The sequence below is a fragment of the Canis lupus genome, chromosome 8 (assembly GCF_003254725.2).
Source record: "Canis lupus dingo isolate Sandy chromosome 8, ASM325472v2, whole genome shotgun sequence".
NCBI classification, from domain to species: Eukaryota; Metazoa; Chordata; class Mammalia; order Carnivora; family Canidae; genus Canis; species Canis lupus.
In genome coordinates, this window is record NC_064250.1 from 1,014,787 (window position 1) to 1,040,142 (window position 25,356).

Sequence of the window (25,356 nt, forward strand, 5' to 3'; positions counted from 1 at the left end):
GGAATTACAAGCATTACCTATAGTTCTAAATGTATCATTAAGTCACACAATTTTTTAAAAACACAATATTTTTTTTGCACTTACAACAGAGCATGCCTATTGTCTCAGATTTAATATGTTCCCCCTCAGTGTTAGGCCACTGACGTATGTAGAACAAGCTTACCTTTCTATTTTATTCTATTTTAATTTTATGTCATTTTATTTAATCATTATAAGCAACCACGTTGAAAAAAGCCTGTCGTATCTCTTCTAAATTTACCTTCAAAGTGTTCTCTGTTCGCAAAACATCTTTCATTATACCACAGTTTTCCTTTGATGTAGTCAACCTACACAAATGAATGAAGATACAAAAAATATCATATAGAGAAGAGGTAGACTTGAGATACATAAAATTGAAGAAACTGACTTAAAAATTCAGAAGTGTGACAGCTTAGGTGTGAGAGGTAAATAAAAGGAGGAAAATTATAGGCCAACAAAAGAAAAGGTGGTAGAACAAGGGCAAGGGGCAAGAATATGCATCTTGAACCAAGCCCATGTGAAAGGAGTAAAAAGAAAGAAACTTCACATGACTTGGCCTCTATTAGTGACAGAAGCTGTAGTTGTTCAGTATAGGACTCATTCTGGAGTTACCAGATGCTGTCATGATGGGTCACATGTCCCTTGTTGCTCCAGGAGTCTCTGCAGAAGCCTGATGGCAGCAAGAAGCAGAAGGGGAGGGAAAAAAAGCCACAAAAATACAGGTCTTGAAAAAAAAAATTAGTCATAAGAGAGAAGCTTCCAAGATAGTGAGTATATGTTGGATTTGAATTACGTGTGAGAGTTTGAAGGTGGTTTTATTATAGCAAGACTGTCATGTTCAAAGTCCTACTGAGACAAGAGGAAGACCTTGCACTTTATAGGCCAGCAAGAAAGTCTTTATAACCTGTGCATTGAAAGTCTTTTTTTTTTTTAAGATTTATTTATTTATGATACACATAGAATGAGAGAGAGAGAAGCAGAGACACAGGAGGAGGGAGAAGCAGGCTCCATGCCAGGAGCCCGACGTGGGACTCGATCCCGGGACTCCAGGATCACACCCTGGGCCAAAGGCAGGTGCTAAACCGCTGAGCCACCCAGGGATCCCCTGAAAGTCTTTTAAATAGATGTTCTAAAATAGATTGTGGTGAGGGTTGCACAGCTGTGTACGAGGGGTCACTGAATTGCACTTTAAATGGGTGAATTTTGTGCTATGTGAATTATATCTCAAATAAAACTGCCAAACAAACAAAACAGCATTTCCAAATGTAATGGACAATTTATTTGAATGGTGCAGTATCTTCAAGCTAAGATGTTATATTGAATGGACCTTTAGAGTTCTCATATAAACACTCAGGTTTGCAGTGTACCATAATTATCCTTATAGTATTGAGGCAATTATCTAGAATTTTTATTGGGTCTTGACTTATTCCTTTTCTTTCTCTTTAGGGTCCTTGTTTTTTTCCTACCTGGAAGCAAACCGGTGAAAATCTCGTGAAGATTCTTAAGCATAATTTACGCTGACCAGCCTGGCCTCATTCCAAGGATGAGCTCAGGATGCAGAGATTAGTTAGGAATGAACACATGATCCAAGTGAGGTTAATGAGTGGGCCCAGACCTCAAGGGAAAGAGAGAGTTCATTCTTTTTTGGGACCACTAAACTGATTACATCAAACCCTGGCACACCTGTTCCTACTAACAATTGGAGAAAACCAACTGAGAATGAAGCTAATCTAGAGGAAAGCTGGCCCCACGGTGGAGAAAACAGAGTCCTATGAGACATCTATCGGGCACTACATGCAGTCATGTCTGGAAGCCAGAGCCATCTCCACCTTGAATTTCTACTTAAATGAGCCACTAGCATTTGCCTTCAGAAGGTTTGGATGATCCGTGTAAGGGAGAGAATCTGTTTTTCTAAGCTTCTACTTTGTGTCATGAACCATGCGGAGGTTGTTCTTATGTGATATGACTTTACCCCACACTTTACCCCACAGGTAGGTATTTTATGCCTGTTTTAAAATGAAGAAATAGGTCCAGAGGGTGATAGGGCACTGGTTCAAAGTTCACTGTGATATGGCTTCTAAGCCAGTTCGAGATGTGGCTCCCAGCTGTTTTCCATTTATTTGAACCCTGATTCCACAGATACTTACTGAGACCCCCTATCTGCAAGGCAGCCTGGTAACCTATTTGCATACAATGGCAAGTAAGACAGGCCTTGACATGAAACCTCAAGTCTTGGGCAGCTGGCCGGGGGGCCACTCAGACAGAAGAGGTGGTGAGTGGTAGCAAGGAGTGTTGAAAGCCTTGAGATTGCATAGACAGGGCACCGTGGTGGTCAGGGAGAGATTTCTGAAGGATGAGGAGAAATTATCCAGGTGGAATTGAAAGGAGGAGGAGGGAAGGCCCGCTGAGAGGATAAAACACTTTGTATAATGGAGTCGAGGTGCTGGAAGCGCTGTCTCGTCTCCCAGAAGGCGGGTGTTTAGGATGGTTGGAAAGGGCAGCTTGTGGTGACACAGACAGAACACTGCCGAAAAAGGCAAGGACAGCGCTGACTGGGAAGCTTCTGCATGTCTCACAAGAGTCCGAATTTCATCCTGAAAGAACTGACCTGAAATTCCCGTTTTATCCACTGAGCAGATTTGGGTGGCTGGCTGATAGATTCTGCCTCGTGATAAGTTCCCAATTTAGGGCTTTCATGCTTCTTATTACCTCTTTCTGGACGTCCTTTGTCAAAACCATTCCTAGAGGTCATCTGGGTTTCTATCTAAATGTCACCTCCCTGGAAGGCCTGTGAGAATCACCCTGTTTAAAATACAGTATGACCTCTTCTTCCCTCCCATTTCTCTTGCCTGCTTTCACAGCCACAAGCCCGAATTACAATCTGCAGCCACGTTATGCCCTTGTTTACACACAGTATGCCCTTGTTACATAGTCTATCTCCTTCAGCAGAGTGGTAGGCCGCAGGAGGCCAGGGCCTTCGTCTTCTCGTTCCACAGGTAGAATCCCGCGTGTTGAATCAAGCATGGCTCAGCCGATATTTGTTGAACGAACAAACAAATGAATAAATCATCAAGTATTAACTCCTTCAGCTTCCTGCCCAGAGAGCCACATATATTCCATTCCTACCATCTTTCCTTCAATCATTATATAAAAAAAAAAGGTCTTATGGAAAGGTAAACCCCTATACTTTTAAGAATAAGTTAACATGTTTCCTTTTCTCCTCTGCCACACTACTTAGCTACTTTGGGGACACTTGTTCCCCACACACACACCCCCTGTCCATCATCACTACCAAAAACCCTTGAGTTCTGTCAAGATAGTTTAGCTCAAGAAGATTTATTACAGTATCCTTGCAAATAGTAAAAACTTCGATGAAGGACAATTTGCATAATATTTATTCATTCTGTATTTATTCATTGATCTGTCAATTCTGTCCAAGTTCTAGAAACGTATTCTACCCATATACTTGGACTACAGACCTGCCACATACAAAATTATTAATGGCAACTTTGTTCATAATAGCAAAAGATTACAAAACTACCCAAGTATCCCTCAATGTGGGACAGTTTAAGTGAACTCTGGGAAGTCCACACAAAAAATACTTACAGCTATAAAGAAAGAAGGGGGAAAGGCCATTCTCCATTTACCAATATGGAATTCCACCCCGATCAAATATTGCTAAGTGAAAACAACATGTGTACCTATTTTAAAATATAGTATAAGATGTCCAAGAGTTTCACTGCATCTGTATCTTTGGGGTAAATCCCCAGCAGTGCAATTGCTGGGTCGTAGGGCAGATCTATTTTTAACTCTTTGAGGAACCTCCACACAGTTTTCCAGAGTGGCTGCACCAGCTCACATTCCCACCAACAGTGCAGGAGGGTTCCCCTTTCTCCACATCCTCTCCAACATTTGTTGTTTCCTGCCTTGTTAATTTTTCACCATTCTCACTGGTGTAAGGTGGTATCTCATTATAGTTTTGATGTGTATTTCTCTGATGGCAAGTGATGCGGAGCATTTTCTCATGTGCGTGTTGGCCATGTCTATGTCCTCTTTGGAGAAATTTCTGTTCATGTCTTTTGCCCATTTCATGATTGGATTATTTGTTTCTTTGCTGTTGAGTTTAATAAGTTCTTTATAGATCTTGGAAACTAGCCCTTTATCTGATATGTCATTTGCAAATATCTTCTCCCATTCTGTAGGTTGTCTTTTTAGTTATATTGACTGTTTCATTTGCTGTACAGAAGCTTTGTATCTTGATTAAGTCCCCATAGTTGTTTTTGCTTTTGTTTCCCTTGCCTTCATAGATGTATCTTGCAAGAAGCTGCTGTGGCCAAGTTCAAAAAGGGTGTTGCCCCCAAAGATACAGATGCAGTGAAAGACCAGGACACCTGCACCCCAATGTTTATAGCAGCAATCTCCACAGTAGCCAAACTGTGGAAGGAGCCTCAGTGTCCATTGACAGATAAATGGATAAAGAAGATGTGGCCTATATATACAATGGAATATTACTCAGCCATCAGAAAGGACGAATACCCACCATTTGCTTCGACGTGGATGGAACTGGAGGGTATTATGCTGAGTGAAGTAAGTCAATCAGAGAAGAACAATCATTATATGGTTTCACTCATACGGGGACTATAAGAAATAGTGGAAGGGATTATAAGGGAAAAGAGAGAAAATGAGTGCGAAAAATCAGAGAGGGTGACAAAACATGAGAGACTCCTAACTCTGGGAAACGAACAAGGGGTAGTGGAAAGGGAGATGGGTGAGGGGATGGGGTGACTGGATGACGGGCACTGAGGGGGGCACTTGACATGATGAGCACTGAGTGTTATACTATATGTTGGCAAATCGAACTCCAATAAAAACAAATAAAAAATAAAAATAAAATATGGTGTAAGAAAGTGAGGACAATTTATATTTATAATTATTTAAATATGCATTTAAAAAATCACTGAAAAGATTTAAAAAGATGTAGGGGATGGCAAGGAGTGGGAAGAGTATATACAAAGAAGCAAGTGAGATTTCTCAATATAAATCTTTATATGACTTTTTTGTTTGTTTGTTTTTAACATGGGGAATGTATTACTATTTGAAAATAATAATAATTTTTAGGCATTGAAAATCCTAATTTCCCTTGCAACATATTCTTTGTTTTAAGGTTGTCTAGCACTCTGCTTTGATCTACATAGAAAATGTAGATATTAGATAAAATGAGAGAAACCATCGCTCATCGCTGTTTCCTCATCTCTGTCTCCCTAATATCTGTGCTCACTGGTTTATTTTGTCGAAGTTCTTTCTTGAGCATTTTCCTTGCATGGGATAACTGGGTGATGTATTCCCTGAGCTCTTTCTCAACCTGAAAGAAGTATGATCTCTTGGCTGGGAATAGGATTTTTGGACGTTGGCCCCTTTGTAGATGTGGATTTCACTATTTTCCAGCTTCTACTGTGTAAAAGTGAAATCTAATACCAGTGACGTGTATTTGCTTTTGTTCCTTCTGTTTGGAAACTTGTAATATTTCCCCCTTCACCTTCAAATTCAGAAATATTATTAGGACATGCCTATGCATACATCTTTTTCAATTCTTCCAGGATCTAGTGGGCCTTTTCAATAGATAGCCTTGGATCTTTCTCAATTTCTGCGTAATCCTCTATTATTCATGTTACTATTGCCTGTCTTCTATTTATTTTTTTTTATTCCTTCCAAAAAATTTCTCACCTCATCCCTGGATTGAAATTCTCAAAGACTTATCTTTGCCCCCAATGATTTTTACTCATCTTCCTTAGATGGTTTGAGTTTTTTCCTCTTCATCTTCTATACCACTTATTTGCATGTAAACAGTGGCTATTCTTTCAATGTATTCCATTTTTAATTGCAATTGGTGGTATTTAGTTGCAGAAAGTATTCTTATGTGGCACTTGAAACCCTAAGCTAATAGATGTTAGTGGTCTTTTTTTTCTCGCTAATATTTCCATGACACTAATGGTAGCCATATAAGAGGCGCTCATTGGATCATTGTCACATGAGTTGGTGAATCAAGTTTTGTTGTTCTTGTTGAGTTGTGTTGCTTCTTCATTGGCAACTCTGGTGTATGTTCTGATTCTAGTGCTCTTATGCTTTCAGGATGTTGGCTCAGATGTGTTTTCAAGGGAGTGCTCAGGTCTGGTTTAGGGAGCACTTCAGATTGTGGTGATATCAGAATGACAGAAGGCCAAGTGGCCTCTCCACCTCTGGGCTGCCATTTCCCCTTCACCTCAGAACCAGAAAGAGGATTCCTTGCTTTGGTCTCCTTCAGCTTGCTCACCTTGGCTGCAGAGAGAATACAGCCTTCTCACTGGCTTCTAACCAGGAGACTAGCCACTCTTACAAGGTTGACAGAAACCTCCTCTGGGGGTTCCCAGAGCTCTGCAAGCCAAGCTCTCTCTAGGAGACCCCACCTTCTAGCCCTCCACCTGCATCTCTGTGTGATCAAATACCTTGTTCTCACATGACCAATGAGAGGGAAGGTGTGCCAGGTCTTCCCAGTGGGGTTCCTCAAAGCTTGGGCTTCAAGCAAGTCCAGGTGTCCAGCATCCCCAACACCCTTGACTCAATAGGCAGGTGGACAGGAAATGGAAGTTAGTGGGAGCTGAGGGGTAAGGAGCAAAGCTCAGGTCATAGTCTCCTCTGTCTCTTTATTTTATCGCTTTTTGTGTGATTTAGTTTTAGCCGATCTATTTGGATCGATTTCTGACATCTTACTTTATAGTTGGTTTTCCATTATTTTATCTTTGCCTCTGTTTTCCTCCTTTCTTTTTTTGTGGGAACAGATGGATTATTCTTTAATCCTTGTTTCCTTCCTCTGGTGGGTTGGAAGTTTTAGGTTATGGTTCTTTCTTTCTTTCTTTCTTTCTTTCTTTCTTTCTTTCTTTCTTTCACTTGGTGATTATCCTTTAAACTTTATCATTTATGTTGAATTATACATTTTTCTGTCAAATTCCAAAATTTTTCTCCTACCAAACAAGGATCTTGATATGAGTTGTTGATTCACTGAAAATTATTTACATCCCTCCTTGTAGTATCTGGAGTTTTGATTTTGCCCAAGTATTAAATACAAAATTTGTAATTGTTACTTTTTACACCAATTGCATTCGTTGAACAGGTATTTACTAAGCACCTACCTTGCTAGACATGACACCATGTTAGACATGGATCCCAGAGTGGAGATCACAGACGGGATGCCTGCCTCTGTTAGAGCTGAGAGCTTACATTATAGTTCTGTTACTATTCCTGGCACCCTACTCCTTCATGGGTGTTTCTGGGTGATAAGCTCTCCTAATGTCGTTATCTGTGCAGATTTCTTTTCTTTACCCTCATTCTTGAATGACAGAGTTGAGCTAGGTTTGGGATTTTATTTTGGTGGGCACTGCTCCCTGTCCTTTCTAATGTACATCAGTTTTGCCTATCTGGACTCCCTGGTTCTCTGCCTCATGTTTCCTCCAATTAAAATGGCAAGAAGTCCATCCCATTTGCGTCCTAAGACTTAAATGCTCCTTCCTTCCAGATGGTGTGTGGGCACGTGTGAGGATGGAAAGGGGAGGGGACGCAGCAAAATGCTAGGAATAATCATAGTTTTGTTGTGGTTTCCAAAATGAAGCATGGGTATATGTTGATGGGAGTGACCTTGTTGAATCACACAACTTGACTTTGTAATAGAGAGGAAAGAGAAAACTGATGAAATACCTCGTGCCCCCACCACCCCAAAAGGCCAAAAGCAGAGCTGTGGCTATCTCATAAGCACCTTTGTGAAAATCAGAAATGCCCCTTTCTCCAGGTAGACACAGACCCCCACGGGGGTAGATGGATTGGGCAGAAAAGTGTTAACCAAATTTCAGCCCCCGCTCTCTTTCCAACTGGGTGCCATTGTACAGAATACCCTTCAACAACCACAACAGTCCTGGACAGAATATACAAAGAAAGGCAGGGTGGCCTCTAAACAAGGGGAGGCACTGCTTCCATTGAAGCACAGGGGAGGTCATCACCTAACGTTCGCTGGAAACATGTTTGAGCTCAAACTGTAAACAACATCATAGTAACAGGAAGGATCTATGCTGTGGATTCTTGTCTTGCATCTCATCCCCTAGGTCATTGAGGAAACATCTATCCTTTAGCCAACCCTTGGAAATGTAAAGCTTCTTACCCTTTCAAAACCGCAAAAGTCTGCCCTTGAAAACTACAAGAAAAAAAAAAACAAACACTTTAATTTTTGTTCTCATATCAGAAGTCATAACGAAACATAGCAATTTGAATTGTACTAAAGGAAATGATGCTTTTTGCACTCCTGCAGCTAGGAGTATCACACACTAAAACCAGCCTCTAATATGGTTTATAGAATATCATGGAGGGCAGCCCCAGTGGCCCAGCAGTTTAGTGCTGCCTTCAGCCTGGGGTGTGGTCCTGGAGACCCAGGATCGGGTCCTGCATTGGGATCCCTGCATGGAGCCTGCTTCTCCCTCTGCCTGTGTCTCTGCCTCTCTCTCTCTCTCTCTCTCTCTCTCTCTCTCCCTGTGTCTGTCATGAATAAATAAATAAAAATCAAAAAAAGAATATTATGGAGATTGTGTCTTTGATCTTTGCTTTGTTTCATCATCTTATTAATTTATTTGTACATGAACTTAATTTCAGAAAGGATGTGAGATTTTTTTAAATCATGTAATTAGAAGGAAATATAATCAAGGAAAATAAATATAATTTTAATTGTAACTTTGTTTCCTTGCACCTGGGTGGCTGTCAGTTGAGCATCTGACTCTTGGTTTTGGCTTAGGTTGTGATCTCAGGGTCGTGGGATCAAGCCCTAGGTCAGGCTCTTTGCTGAGCAGGGAGTATGCTTGACAGTCTCTCTCCCTCTCTCTCTCTGCCCTCTCCTCTCTTTCTAAAATAAATTTAAACATCTTAAAAAAAGAATTTTATGGTATGCATATTACATATCCTCACCAAAATGTATATTCCCCTTCTCTCAATCCCAAAACTAACTTTTTAATTTATGTTAATTTGTAACATATTTAACTGTATAAGTTGCTGTAAAGTATTTTGGGAATATATGTAACTGTAAATAGGCAGAGAAATAATCTTCTACATGTACGTATTTAAAACTGACTATAAATTGTATAGCAATAAGACTAGCACCATTTTCAAAGGATGTATTCAACCCTAGAAGGCAAAGGAAAAAGTCACTGTATTCTGCTTTTACATTTTTTTAAATGGAAAAAGCATTTAAATTCTAAGATATGCCACACATAGCTCAAGTATCAGGAATCTCCACTTTATGTTACAGAAGATATTTAAAAGCAAATCACGGGATGCCTGGGTGGTTCAGCAGTTGAGCATCTGCCTTTGGCTCAGGGAGTGATCCCGGGTCCTGGGATCGAGTCCCACATCGGGCTCCCTGCATGGAGCCTGCTTCTCCCTCTGCCTGTGTCTCTGCCTCTCTGTGTGAGTCTCTCATGAATACATAAATAAAATCTTTAAAATAAAAGCAAATCACATACCGTTAAGACAGAGGACGATGGATAACGGAGATCTCCGCTTACAAAAAGACCCAGAGAGGTGAGGATAACTAAAAAGTGATTTGTTAGAACCATGTCCACCACGGAAAGATCTGTGTGTTCTAAGGGAAGAAATCATACCAGGGGTTAAGCAGCAAGGAAGAGATGAGCTCCCTAGCAAAGCAAAGACATTCCATCAGTAGTGACCAAGGGCTGATATACACCGGACACTGGAGATAAAGGCACAGTTAGGGTAGTTACCTTCTCCAACTTGGGAATAGATCGTATCTGTCAGGTTATACCACATGGTATCATTGTAATTCCAAAATCCAGAAAAACTGAGGCCTATGTAAATACCTGAGACGAGAAAAAAGGAAGAATAAGCCTAGCCAGCTTTACAAGGCGAGTAACCCACATCTATGGTGCTCAACGTCCAGGTCCAGAGCCCACAACTGCCCTACTTTCCAAACCATTCTCTGCCCTACCTCAACCTGCCTTCCCTCACTTGGGATCTCACTTCCCAGGCATTGGAAAGATGAAGTGACTTCAGGTTAATATAGGATTTCAGCCCAACCATCTGACTTAAATTTTAAGGATTTTGTTTTATATTGAAGGGGATCAGACTATGCCACCCCAAAATACACCACCCTGGCTTTAGGATTACTTTGAGCCGAAGGCAACTGAGAATCAACAGACTCAGGAAGGTTTTCTGCCTTCTCCTTACCTTCCTAAAATAGGAGCATAATTTTTACTTTGGGAAATGCGCCTCCTCACCCTGGTACCAGGAAGAGAAGAGCACTCTTATCACCAGAGAGGGTAGGGGAGTCAGCGAGGAGACAAAGTTGCATAAACAGACTTTACAAAAATAGCTCTTCTCTTTCATTAGTTCTCCCACATATTTCTTAGTCACTGCCCCATAATTTATAATCCCGTGAAGCCCAAACTTCTTTCGATAAAGTGGTACCTATGCCCCAAGTCTAACCATTCAAGTTTCACTTCTATTTAGTTAACTCCATCTGAATGCAAATATTAATAAAAATGGTGTGCCTTTTTTCCTGCTAATCCTATTTTATTAATTTAATTCACAGACCTCATTTACTGAACCTAAGAGAGTAGAGGAAGAGGGTTTTTTTTTTCCCTTTTCCGACAGTATTTTCATCAGAAATTCCTATTTCAGAAATACAATCTTAGTCCATAATTTCAAAACTCCAAGAAGAAAATTGAAATTCCAAGAGGAAGAAACTATGTTGGATTTACTTTAACATTTGTGATTTAAGAAACAGGAAAAAAAAACAATGCCTCATGAGAACCTAGTAAAAGAAGAAGATAGAATGCACTGCACATACTCTGACCTCACCTTTCTTTGGCCATGGCTAGGAGGGTTGAGAGTCCTTTGTTTTAAATACAGCATATTAACCTGGAGTCTAGTTGACAGGCATATCTATTGAGGGCAGTGGGGGAGCCTGCAAACAGTTGACAATCTAACGCATATACTGTTTCCCAAAGATGAATGTAGGACCACTCATAACGTGAGATGTGTATGATCACTCTCAGCTGTTTTCCGTGTAGGGAGAGATGCAGCAGGACATGCTGTTATTGTCCACTTTTTTTCAGAAGAGGAAAGCTAACAACAAGTGTTGCCTTTTGGCTGTGGAATGAGGCACTACCCTATATACTAAGTAGGGATGACTACTGCTGCTGTCCTGTGTGATATCACATGACCAGACTCCTGCCAAGTTCAGAAATATTTACTAGGGAAGTAAGCAGTGAAATAAATGCCTTATTCTGATTAATAAATTTAGACTCAAATTAAGTTACAAGCTGCTCTAACAAACGACCACAACTGCACTGCAGGTTTACAGAAGCTGATGTAGACCATTGTGAAGAGTTTGGATATTATTGGAATGGCCAGACGGAAGCCACCAGATGTTTGAAGCAGGGAAGTGATGTGATTTGGTTTATACTTGAGAAGACCACCCTGGTGGCTGTATGGAAGGTGAGTTATACTGTGGCAAAAATAGAAACAGGGAGCCTACCTAAGGGGTTATGAATTAGTCCCATGGAGAAACCATCATTGATTTAAGATTGTAGCAGAGGGGAGAATGGTCACACTGGAGACACGTACTGGGTGCAGCACCGCCCTGGAATGTCGTGACAGGACGAGCACTCAAGAATGTTTTCTAGGTGTTAAGTTTCGAGTAACTGGATATCAGTTGGGATAAGGAATACTGGAGAGAAACAGATTTCAGAGGGAAATGAATCAAGAATTAGGGATTGGACTTACTGTGCTTGAGATGCTCATTATACATCAAGACGGAATGTAAAAGAGGCAACAGGGTAGAGGAGTTTGGTCTCCAAGGAGCAGTCAGCACCAGAAATACAGATTTGAGAATCACTGGCCTGGAGATGGCATCTCTACCATAGGACTAGGTTGCATTTCTCAGAGACAGAAGTGGTTCCATAAGGAAGGAGAGTCCAGGACAAAGTCCTGAGTTCAGCAACACCTGAGGGATCACCCCAAAGAGAAGCCCATCTAGAAAACTGAGGAGTGGCTGGTGCAGCAGGATAAAATCAAAGGTGAGATGGAGAAAGCCAAGAGAACAAAGTGTTTGGAGGAGAGAATGGTCAACTCTATCAGCTGCTGCCGGGAAAGAAATTAGAAGGAGCACAAAGAATTGGCTGCCGGGGGGCACCTGGGCAGTTTGGTCTGTTAAGCCAAGTGATTTGGGGGTGGGGTGTAGGGGCAGGGTGGGGATGTGTTACCGGGATGGGGACCGGGCCAGCAAGGTGAAGAGCCGCCTAGAAGAAAGATGAGCGCGGTGGGGCAGGTGGGGAGCCGGCTGCTGAGCAGAGCTGGGTGGATGGAAAGGGACCGGAATGCGGGTCAGACGAAAGGGGGTGTAGAAGAGTGTGGGTAGGATAGAATCCTAAGTGACCGGGGAAGCCTGCTGGGAGTGTCCCACAGGAGAAGGTGGGTGGCAAGTCCACGCTGGATCCCACGGGGCTCCCGGACACCTGTTCCCACCAGTAACCAGGTGGTCTTAAAGGCTGGGGGCTGCGGGCAGGGAGCTAGGGCAGGTGCATGGGTGGGGCAGGTGAGTGGGATGGGGGGTCAGGGGACTAATCGAGTGAGGGGGTGGGGCGGGTGCGTTGGTGGGGTGGCGTCAGCCGAGGGTTTCACAGAGGGCCTGCAAGTTTAGGCAGCAGCAGCTGCACCCTGTCGGAAGTTCGGTTTTGCTTCAGTAACAGCAGAAGGCAGCTGGGGGGCTGGAGGAGCGGGTGGGCGGGGGGGGATGTGGCTGAATCTATTTCTTCTCCGCTGAGGCTGAGACTGAGGCACATCCCCAGGTGGAGGCTGCCCTCCTGCCCTGGCGAGTGGAGAATGGCTCCTGTCCTGGGGCTCAGGGAAGCAGGAGGGATCCTCGCCCGGCACCCGACCAGCTAGGCCAGAAGCCTAGTCTCTGCGGGGTCAGCACAGAGGAGGAAGAGACTCGGCTCCTAACTACACCAGTTCAGCACAAGCAAGCACCCCAAACAAGAGAACACAGAACGAGCTGGCCCTTGGGGACCCTGATGTCAGGGGCGAGCTCCTTTGTCCAGGGCATGGGGGGGAGGGCAAGTTCTTGCTCTTTTTAAAAATTATGTAATTCACATTGTTTCAATCTCCCATGTGAATTTTGGATTGGGCTCTGCCAACTTCCACACGCAAAATACACTGTTGCCATTTTTCTTGGAACTGTATTGAACTGACTGATAAATCTGGACAGAGTGAAGGTCTTCACAGCAGAAGTTCCCGTTCATGCACATAAAATCTTATTTATTTCAGTCTTTGTTATGACCTTCGTTAAAGTTTTATAATTCGTGTCCAATAGGCCTTACAATTCATTTCCTTGTTTAATCCTAGATACCTCCCAGGGTTTGTTACTTTCTGAATAGGATTCTTGTAAAATTACAATCTTTAGTTTTTGGTGGAACAGTTTTGTACATGTTGTGATTTCATTCCTCAGTTGTGTAGTACTCCGTTTATTTGTTCTGATAGCTTGGCTACTGATTCTTTTGGATTTTGAGGGATACACGTATCAACTGTGAGTGATGCAATTTTGTTATTTTTTAGTTCTTTTATTTCCCTTTTCATTCATTGGGTTGGGGACTCAAAAGGTCGCCAATGACCCAGGAAAAACAACTACAATAATACAGTTAGCAGCTGAAACACGTAAAGATGCTATGAAACACTCAGTAGTAATCTAAAAATGCATACGTAATAAGATAATATTATGATGCCTTAGAACCCGGTACCTGTAGATGGTAGGAACAGCAGATGGATTAGAAATGCAATCAAAAAAATCTCTGAGAGGAAGTAACACTAATAGGTGGTAGGGGATACGTGAAAGTGGGACAGACAACACAGTCTCTATGGACGTGGCCAAAAGTCACAGCTGCAGGTAGACAAGGGGAAGCAGCCAAGAGTAAATTTGCAAGTGTGTTTTAAGAAACTTTTTCACTCCCTTCTGTCTACACATCTGACTTGCACTGCCAGTGAAACACCACCGTCCTGACAACACAAAACTCCACGCCGCGAGCCTACCATTATATGTTGCATTCAGGATGAAGCCAAGTAGGGCCACGTCGTTGGCGCAGGGACACTTTGCCACTTTGAGATCAACCACATATGGATACACACTCGTGATATCAATTTCTGTCATTACCGTCCCAAGATCCCACTGAAGAATAGGTTCTGCAGAAATCAAATGTAGGTGCTTAAAATGCGGCAGCAGTCTTGAAAAGGGAACAGTAATGCTCTCCTTTCAGAGTGGTTTTTTTTTTTTTTTTTTTTTTGGTCTGGTTTTGTTTTCCTGAGTTTTTATTTACATTCCGGTTAGTTAACACACAATGTAATATTAGTTTCAGGTATAGAATTTAGTGATTTCATACATCTTTTTTTTTAAAGATTTTATTTATTTATCCATGAGAGACACAGAGAGAGGCAGAGACACAGGCAGAGGGAGAAGCAGGCTCCCTCCAGGGAGCCCATTGTGGGACTGGATCCCGAGACCGTGATCATGCTCTGAGCTGAAGGCAGATGCTCAACCGCTGAGCCACCCAGCTGCCCCGTGATTTCACACTCTTGTACAACACCCAGTGTTCACCATGACACGTGTCCTCATTTGAAGGTGTTAAAAGAGCTATATAAAGAGGACAACTCCATCGTCCCCCAAAATAGTTGTCTTACCTCACCCTTCATCAGTTAAGAAATAGGATGATTCTTATTTTCCAGAATAAAAGGAATGAAGTCTAACTATCCTCCATGGGGGCCAGAAACAGTTACTTGGAAGAAGCACATGTGGGTCGAGAGACACTGCTCTGACCATCTTTGGTTGTACACCTGGCCGCAGGACCCATCCCTAGAAGTGGGGTTGCTGCATCACAGGACATTCATAATTCACAGAGCAACCTTTGCTTCCAAAGCCCACACCACACTTTTACTTGTTGTTCTCTTCCTCCAATTGCATTGAAATGGCAGCAGATATAATCAGAATAAATCCAGAATACCAGTGAAGGATAGGGAAAACCTACCATTGGTGGCCAAGGCATTAAGAGGGAGTTCTGGAACAAACATGGAAGCTGGGCCAGGATTATAAGGGGAAATCATTTGGAGGAGGACACGTTCCACCCCATCTATTCTTGGAGAGGCAAAGAGTTCAAACAGGATGAAGTTAAAATTTTAATGATAAGAAAATGGATTTTTTTCTCTTCTAAAAAAATGAGAAAAGGGAGTACAAAAAGCGAGCCAGGCCAATCTAACAAAATACTGTCTGAATGTCAGAAATAATCAAAGAACTTTAAAAAAAATTTTTTTTTTAGAGATTTATTCATTTGAGAGAGAAAGTATGTGCATGAGCGAAGGGAGGAGCAGAGCAGGGAGCCTGACCCCAGCATCTACCCAGGACCCTAGGGTCATGACCTGAGCCAAAGGCAGATGCCTAACTAACTGAGCCACTTGGGCGCCCTTGTCAAAGGACTTTTACAAAGAGTGATGTAGTAATCAATTCTTTAGCTGTTTGTATTTCTACAATGTAAATCTTTACCATTGTTCCCAAGTCTGCTACAAAATCCCAAAACGTTAAGTGATAAATTTTTAACTTTGTGAAAAGCAAGAAATGCAGTGAAGTTTCCATCTTGGTTGACACAGTGTACCTTAGGACAGAAAGATACAATTTATAACCAAACTAATTTAAAGAAATTTGGGTGTGACTGCTGACTCTCCAGGGTGGAGCGTGTCTGTGCAGACAATTGATAACAAGATCTCTAGAGGCAGGGAGCCTGGACCTTGTAACCTGGACATGATCACATCCAACTGGAACACCTTTTACTTACATACAATCTCCTCAGAATCATATATTATATTTTAAATGTTTTAAGAATGAGGGAGGGGCCCTTGGGTGGCTCGGGGCGTGACCCCGAGGTCCTGGGATCAAGTCCCACATTGGGCTTTCCACAGGGAGCCTGCTTCTCCCTCTACCGGTGTCTCTGCCTCTATCTTTGTGTCTCTCATGAATAAATAAATAAAATCTTAAAAAAAAAAAAAAAGAAATTTAGGACTCATTCTGATACCTCTGTATCCCTCACCCCCAGTCTACCAGGAAGCCCTATCAACTCTACTTCCAAAACCGTTTCCAAAGACAGAAACGTTAGATCTCCAACACTAATCCCCCAGCCCACACCCTCTGGACTGCCTCCCACTGGACAAGGGCAACAACCGCCAGTCAATCTTTTCTTTTTTCCTCATTCTTGCCGTTCTCCTAGGGTCAGGTCTCTGCACAGCAGCCGAAGCGATCCATTTAGAAAAATGTAAATCCAAATTTGCACTCTCTTGCTTAAAACACTTGGACAGCTTTTCATTAGAATAAAACCCATACTTTTTAACCATACTCCCTGCTGGTTTCTCCAAACTTATTATAAGCCACGCTGTCACTTATTATGCTTCCACATCACTGGCCTCCTTTCAGTTCCTCAAACAGATGAATCTCATTTCTGCATCTGGAACCTTTAACAACAACAAACTTGCCAAACTCTACTACCACAGCATTTCCATACATTCTAAATAAGTGTACACTAAAATTTTAATGCAGTATATAATATTCTGGGTACATTTTAATATGTAAGTGACTCATATTTCAATTTTTTTTGAAAATGGAAATAACTATATATTGTTTCAGTACCTCAAAGTAGCTAGCACAGGACTTCAAAATGTCAGCCTCAAAAGCTTGCAGTTACTATTGAATAGATAATTCATTGTTTTTTAAAAATTTGGACACTATGACAAAATAAAAAAAGCACATTTTGCCATTTTGTTTTTTCAGATATTTCAATTTTGGTTAAAGAAATCAAATAATATAGATATGATTGAAGAGACCTCTGTCCCCTTTGTGGCCCGATTCCCAAATTCTCCCCAAAGGCAACCATTATCATGAAATTGCGGCATCTATTTCTCATCTACATTATTATATATTTTCTACACTATATATGTACCCATGAACAGTATATAGCTTTCCTTTATGTGTTTTCTGAATTTTAAGTAAATATTCTCCTATTCTGAAACTTGATCTTTCCTTCAATGCTTTGGTTTCTGTTCTTGATAATATATGTGGATCTATTTCCTTCATCTTAACAGAACATACTACAGGTATTTGTCTTTTCCCCTTTTAATGGACATTTACGTTGTTACTCATTTCTCCTATTACAAATAATGCTGCATGAGATTTTCCGTTGACTCTTGGCACATACGCAACCTCTTCTCTAGAGCAGTTCTTAATCCTCTGCACATCAGAATCACCTGTGGGGATTCCCCCCCCCCCCTTTTTATTACAGATGCCTGGCTCCACTCGTAGAGGTCCAATTTTAATTGGCATAGAGTTGGGTGGAGACATCATTACTTTTCATAAAGCTACCCAGGAAATTCTCTCCATAAAATGTAACATTTCTTTTTTTTTTTTTTGTAACATTTCTTTATTTTTGCTCTGCATTCTACATAGCACCAAATCAAAGTAGGAGTAAAAGAATAAAAGTTAAAAAAAAGAATAAAAGTAAAAAGGACCTAAAACTTATATTACACTGTATATTAACCATTTGGAATTTAAGTGAAAAACTTTCTTTTAAAAAGAAGGTGAAGGGGCAACCCCGGTGGCCCAGCGGTTTAGCGCAGCCTTCGGCCCAGGGTGTGATCCTGGAGACCCGGGATCAAGTCCCATGTCCGGCTCCCTGCATGGAGCTTGCTTCTCCCTCTGCCTGTGTCTCTGCCTATTTCTCTCTCTCTCTCTCTCTCTCTCCCTGTGTCTGTCATGAATAAATAAATAAAATCTTTTTTAAAAATAAATAAAAGGAAGGTGAGGAAAATAAAGATAAATACAAGATTCAGGAATGAGGATTTTTTAAAAAGTTTACATTATACTGCTACAGATGATCCAAAAATTGGACTATAAATAAGACAATTGGAAAAGAGAGGCCTCAACAATTATTTATCACTCAGTGTTCATAACCTTAGAAACAACCAATTTTTCATGAAAAAATGTAAATGTTCTAACAAAGAATGAGCAAGAATTTTTGCTGATAGTCATCATAAAGAAGACTGTAATGCATTGAACAGTATCTTTTATAACATGTTTCTAGAAGATGCAAAAACTAACTTTATAAAGCCATTATTTATCATGACCCCGTATTGGGGTCATGAAAAAAAAACATATATTTCTATATTTCTATATCACTCTTTGTAGACCTCTATTAACAATTAACCATGTGTATTCTTTGTCATCCCTCAAGGGTAATGTTCATACCTCTCTCTCTCTCTCTCTCTCTCTCTCTCTCTAGGACTTAGCACAGAGTCTGGCATATATAGTAGGTTACAATGTTTGTTAAAAGAATACTATGAATTCCATTTTACTTTTATCTGTTGGCATTTACCTCGAACATTATCCAATAGTGTTCCTTCAGTAGTATAAATATTTAATCCGTGTTGTAAAGTGATCCTTACTAACCATTCTTCTACAGCTGCAATATCTGTTTGAAAATAAAAGGCAAATAATTGGCTGTTTTTTTTGTATGCCAAGTTGGTGAAATTTAAGGCTATATTAATATGACCAACAATATTACTGTTCATTTCCCAATCACTTTGACTGCATTTATAAATAAGATTTCCTATGTTTTTCCTACAGATATTTTGATGGTAAATAAAATAAAAGAATAATGAAGTGGTCTTACTACCACAGTGTAAGTCCAGATAATATTTTATTTTATTAATTAATTTATGTATTTATTTTTTTAAGTAGGCTCCACACCCAGCATGGAGCCCAACGTGGGTCTTGAACTCATAACCCTGAGATCAAGACCTGAGCTGAGATCAAGAGTTGGACACTTAACCAACTGAGCCACCCAGTGCCCCTGGTTAATTATATTTTAGATCATCATTTTTCTCCAAGAGCTATTGTGGCTTAAGAAGCAAATGATGACACTTCATGTGAAGTGGTGTACTACTATTTTAAAGTAGACCATGTTTAATTAAAAAATATAGTGTAACTCCTAGGGCCAACACTAAAAAAGACCTAAGGTATAATTAATAATCCAATAGTGGAGATAAAATGTAATAAAACATAATTAATATGAATGACAACAGAGAAAGAAAAATAGAGAAGAGATGGAACAAATAGAAAATAGCCAGATGATAGGTTTCAATGCAACCATATCAACAATTACATTAAATGTAAGTTGTCTAAAAATACCAATTAAAAGACAGATTTCCAGATTAGATGTAGAACTCAAGACTAAGCTATATGCTATTTATAAGAAACTCTCCCTAAACATAAAGGCATTGGTGGGTTAAAAGTAAAAAAAAAAAAAAAAAAAATGAGTGGGGCCTGGGGAAGCCATGGGTAGTGAACTCAGACTGAGAGCTCTTGTGACGGGGCCAAGGCTGAGGCTGAAATCAGGGCACACTCATGAAAAGCTGCCTGCCCCAAAGGTCTTGGATGCACAGGCCTTCACATACACCCAGGCATCCATGCGGTTCTGTGCACCACTGCAGGGAGCAAATGCCTCTTCCAGTGGCTCTGAAGCAGCTGGTACTCGAGTAGATTAAGTGATCTTTGTGCTTCTCCCTGTCACTATTTTCCATCAAGCAACTTCTGGACTTTGGAAAAGATAATGGTGTGAGAAAACATTCTATAGGTTTTCTATAAAAGGAGCTTCTCATGTGACTGCCTAACCCAAAAAGAGAAGTCAATCTTCTGATGTATGACTTAACTGGCCTTCGGTGGGATGAGTTCAAAGTTGGTCTGTGCAATGAGAAAATGCTCTGCATCACTTGCCATCAGAGAAATACAAATCAAAACCACAATGAGATCCCACTTCACACCAGTGAGAATGGGGAAAATTAACAAGGCAGGAAACCACAAATGTTGGAGAGGATGCGGAGAAAAGGGAACCCTCTTACACTGTTGGTGGGAATGTGAACTGGTGCAGCCACTCTGGAAAACTGTGTGGAGGTTCCTCAAAGAGTTAAAAATAGACCTGCCCTATGACCCAGCAATTGCACTGTTGGGGATTTACCCCAAAGATTCAGATGCAATGAAACGCCGGGACACCTGCACCCCGATGTTTATAGCAGGAATGTCCACAATAGCCAAACTGTGGAAGGAGCCTCGGTGTCCATCGAAAGATGAATGGATAAAGAAGATGTGGTTTATATATACAATGGAATATTACTCAGCCATTAGAAACGACAAATGCCCACCATTTGCTTCGACGTGGGTGGAACTGGAGGGTATTATGCTGAGTGAAGTAAGTCAATCGGAGAAGGACAAACATTATATGTTCTCATTCATTTGGGGAATATAAATAATAGTGAAAGGGAATAAAGGGGAAAGGAGAAAAAATGAGTGGGAAATATCAGAAAGGGAGACAGAACATGAGAGACTCCTAACTCTGGGAAACGAACTAGGGGTGGTGGAAGGGGAGGAGGGCAGGGGGTGGGGGTGAATGGGTGACGGGCACTGAGGGGGGGCACTTGACGGGATGAGCACTGGGTGTTATTCTGTATGTTGGCAAATTGAACACCAATAAAAAATAAATTTATTATTAAAAAAAATTTGGTCTGTGCATAACTATCTTTGACTTTTAAAATATGAAGAAACCTGAGGATCCACAGGTCTTGGATAACCCTCTGCAAGTTCTGATTAAAGTCAGAAGTGGTGTGGTTCCTATGATGATATATGGAGTGACTGAATATAAGGAAAAAGCATGGATTTAATCCTTTATTAACAGTAACATCCAATTATTTTCTGGATTGGTTTTCTATCAAGTGCATCGCTTGGACTTTCCACCTGCATATTAACCAGCACACACTTCTGTTTGGTGGTAATACTAGTCCTGCTCATCCCAAGCACACAGGAAATATGAATCCCATCTGCAAAGTGGGATTGTATCCAATGTAGTGAAAGAGGTACATGAAGCAGCCAAGAAGCTGTGCCAAACCAGGCTAGCCAGTAGTTTGGAATAGTTCAAGAACTGTAAATTGAAGAAGAGTTTAGTGGCAAAACTCCAAACAAACCTCATCAGGCAGTTGATACACCATCACACCTTGTTCACATGCTGTTTAAGAGCTCAGTGAGAACAGAGCTGCATTAAGAGTCATACAAAACCGGGATATCTCACTGTTAAAAACCCTAGTTACTTTGGGTAAAGAAGGCTCGTCCATTAGGTAAGTGGCCAAGGTGATGGTGTCCCACTCTGAAAAATAGCACTGTCCCTACTTCCATGCCTGAATGTTGATTTCATCTAGATCAGCCAGTTGTTTTCCATGGAGTCCTTCCTACAGCCCCAGCAACTCCATGAAACTAGTAACCAGAGTACTTTTTCATAGTATCTTGCTGCAGCGTGGCTAGTGCCCAACATAAAAGAGCACAGAGCCTCCATCTCTTGTGTCCTCACTCCTCATTCTTACAGGGTTGAAGGTCCCCAATCTTAACAGCATTTTGAACTTCTTCCCCATTCCTGACACAACAGATACCTCTCATTGCTCTTTGTAACCACCAGCCAACACTTGTCTCAACCTACCAATCAGGGCCAGAGGCATCTGGAAGCTAAAGACATCAACTGAGTCTGCCTTGATAATTCAGTTCCAGGGTCCTTCGCTCCTCACAGGCATCCCTCCTGCACTCATGGATTTATTATTTTTATTTTTCAAGTCCCCACCTTTTTTAAATTTATTTATTTTATTGGACTTCAATTTGCCAACATATAGCATATCACCGAGTGCTCATCCCATCAAGTGCCCCCCTCATTGCCCGTCACCCAGTCACCCCATCCTCCCTCCCACCTCTCTTTCCACTACCCCTTGTTCCTTTCCCAGAGTTAGGAGTCTCTCATGTTTTGTCACCCTCTCTGATATGTCCCACTCATTTTCTCTCCTTTCCCATTTATTCTCTTTCACTATTTTTTATATTCCCCAAATGAATGAGAACATATAATGTTTGTCTTTCTCCGATTGACTTACTTCACTCCGCATAATACCCTCCAGTTCCATCCACGTGGAAGCAAATGGTGGTTATTTGTCATTTCTAATGGCTGAGTAATATTCCATTGTATACATACTCATGGATTTAAATTCCTGCTTTCCTCCATCTGATTACATTCTCAACAGAAGGCATCTCGAATTATATTTTCAATGGGTACTTCTGTGTCAGATCTTATTTACTGATGCCTTGGCTTTATTTTAAAATTCATTTGTGTAAAATAAATAAATAAATAGATAGATAGATAAATAAATAAATAAATAATTCATTTGTGTGCTTCCCCTCTGTTGGTTAATGTGCTCTAAAGGCTGACTTGGGGAGAAAAAAAAAGGCAAGAGGATGAAACAAGACACGTTATGCAAACACTAATTCACAGCTGTAGTGGCTGTATCAATATTTGACAAAGCAGATTTCAGATCAAGATAATATCAGGAATAAAGAGGTCCAATGCATAAGGTAAAGGGATCAATTCCCTAGAAAGATGTGACAGCCCTAAACGTGTACATGCTTAACAGGAGGTTCAAAAGACATGAATCAAAGGCTGATAAAACCTGAAAGAGATATTTTAAAAATCCACAATTATAGTGGGATATTATCAATACTCCTCTGTCAGTGATTGATAAAAAATAGTAAGAATGTAGAAAAGCTGAACACTATCAACCAACTGAGCTAATCAACATTGCTAGGATACTCCAGCTGAGAGGAGCAGAATAAATACTTTTTTTCAAGTGCATGTGGTAGATTCACCAAACAGGCCGTACAAAACAACAAATTATCATATGAGATATATTCTCAGAACACAGAATTAATCTAGAAAAATTGATAACAAAGCTATCTGGAAAAATCCCCAAATATGTGGACAGCTTACAACATACTTCTAAATAACCACAGGTCAAAAAGAAAGTAGCATGGAGAATTAGAATATATTTTGAATTGAGAGGAAATTTAAACACACCAAATCAAAGTTTATGAGATGCAGATAAAGCAGGGCTAGAGAGAAATATATAGCAGTAAAATATTTATACTGGATTAAAGAAATAAATCAATTATCTGAAGCCAGGGATGAAAGAGAGCAATGGCTTTATACAGAGTCAAATTGTAAACACTTCGGGCTTTGTGGGCCATATGGCCTCTGTCACAATGCTTCAACTCCGCCAAGGTAGTACAAAAGCAGCCGCAGCAAACACACAAATGAACATGCCTGTGTCCCAGTAAAACTCTGTTTACAAAAACAGGCTGCAGACCAAAAGCATTGTTTTCTGGCCCCTAATCTAAAGCTTCCAAATTTAAGAAACTAGGGGAAAAAGCAGTAAGCTGAACCAAAAGTAAGTAGGATAATCTAAAGGTCAAGGAAATGAAGCACAGGAAAACTATTCACAATCAATGAAATCAAAAGATACTTCTTTGAAAGGGTCTATAAAACGGATGAACTTATCAGACTAATCAAGAAGGAAAAAAGGTACAAGTAAGTCGTCTTAGAGATGAAATGGGGAACGTCACTGCAGACTCTATATTCTAAGGGTAATACGAGAATATCACAAATGGTTCTTGTGCCGTAAATTCAAAACTGTAGATGAAATGGAAAAGTTCCTTGATAGACGCAAGCTGCCAAAACGCACTTAAGAAAAAAAAAAAGAAAACATGAATATGCCCATACCTATTAAGGAAACCAAATTTGGGGTTAAAAAGCTTTCTCACAAAGAAAACTCCAAGCCTGGATGTTTTCACTGGCCTGGAGAAGCCCACCAAACATTTAATGAAAGCTGATACTCTAAAATTTTTTCTGTAACAGAGGAGGGACTCTTCCTCATATTTATCTATTTATGTATTTGTCTATTTCTCTTTTTAGAAATCAGCTTTGTTTTCAGCGTCACTTAGTTCTAAAAACCTGTGTACTTACTTTTCCTTCCCACCCGGTTTCCCTGAAACACAGGATTTCAAAAACTACAACAAACAAACACGCAGCACTGTGGGATTCCAGGCAGTGACCACCTGCATTTCATTTTGGCAATTACACCAGGACTCCATTCCAAAGAAACCTCTGTGCAAAGCGCCATATCGCCTAGAATGAGGCTCATTGTTTTTCAATCTTGGAATCACCCTCTTGAAAAGCAGACCCAGAAACCCTGGCTTTCAGAAGTTAGTCATAATATCTTCATCGTTCCAGCAATTACACAATTAAGAGCGCCCGGAGTGAATTAATTTAACAGATTCAAGACAGGGCAAAATTTCTCATAACATTCCCTGTGCTTCTGTTGAATGTTCTGGCTCCCTCTTCCATGAGAATCTTCACCCTTAAAGTTCTGGGGATGACCCCAGCTGCACCGAATTGCCAAGCAGAGCCAATCTGGATGGCGGGGGTGTGGTGTGAGGGGATTTGGACACAGAACCTCTAGCTGGTCCCAGCAACAATGAACTTGTTCATTATTCATAGATACTGTCCAATAAAGAGCATGACTCAAAACTAAAAAGCTAACCTTTCACCAGATCCCTGGATGAAAATGATTTTTAAAAATCTATATAATTTGGTGCAGCCAGGCGGCAGAGTTGGCTAAGAGAGGGGAACTCTTGTTTTGGCTCAGGACATGATGTCAGGACTGTGGGATAGCCCCAGGATAGGCCCTGCTCTCTGGCTGGAGCCTGCTTGGGACTCTTTCTCCCTCTCCCTTCACCGCCCACCGCCCTGCTCACATATGGCTCTATCTCTCCCTCCCTCTAAAATAAGTAAAAATTTTTAATAATAAATTTATTTTTTATGGTGTTCAATTTGCCAACATACAGAATGACACCCAGTGCTCATCCCGTCAAGTGCCCCTCTCAGTGCCCGTCACCCATTCACCTCCACACCCCGCCGTCCTCCCCTTCCACCACCCCTTGTTCGTTTCCCAGAGTTAGGAGTCTTTATGTTCTGTCTCCCTTTCTAATATTTCCTACCCATTTCTTCCACCATCCCTTAAATACCCTTTCACTATTATTTATATGCCCCAAATGAATGAGAACATAAGATGTTTGTGATTCTCCGATTGACTCACTTCACTCAGCATAATACCCTCCAGTTCCATCCATGTTGATATTCGATAAAGGAGGAAAGACTATCCATTGGAAGAAAGACAGTCTCTTCAATAAATGGTGCTGGGAAAATTGGACATCCACATGCAGAAGAATGAAACTAGATACACAATGAGATACCACCTCAACCAGTGAGAATGGGGAAAATTAACAAGACAGGAAACAACAAATGTTGG

The 25,356-nt window shown here is 40.9% G+C and overlaps 1 protein-coding gene across 3 annotated transcripts in view; it reads right to left on the reverse strand.

Moving 5' to 3' along the window:
* Window positions 1-25,356, reverse strand: part of CATSPERB (cation channel sperm associated auxiliary subunit beta) — a 149,362-nt gene that overhangs the window by 98,154 nt on the left and 25,852 nt on the right. For all 3 annotated transcript variants that reach the window (XR_007412245.1, XM_025467827.2, XM_025467826.2), the window contains exons 6-11: window positions 18,507-18,602; window positions 14,134-14,283; window positions 9,810-9,905; window positions 9,552-9,670; window positions 8,204-8,236; window positions 260-326 (exon numbers count right to left, since the gene is read on the reverse strand). Coding sequence is in view for 2 of the 3 variants with exons in the window: in XM_025467827.2 (XP_025323612.1) it covers window positions 260-326; window positions 8,204-8,236; window positions 9,552-9,670; window positions 9,810-9,905; window positions 14,134-14,283; window positions 18,507-18,602 (561 nt within the window). In the remaining variant the exon portion in view is untranslated. The remainder of the gene's footprint in view (window positions 1-259; window positions 327-8,203; window positions 8,237-9,551; window positions 9,671-9,809; window positions 9,906-14,133; window positions 14,284-18,506; window positions 18,603-25,356) is intronic.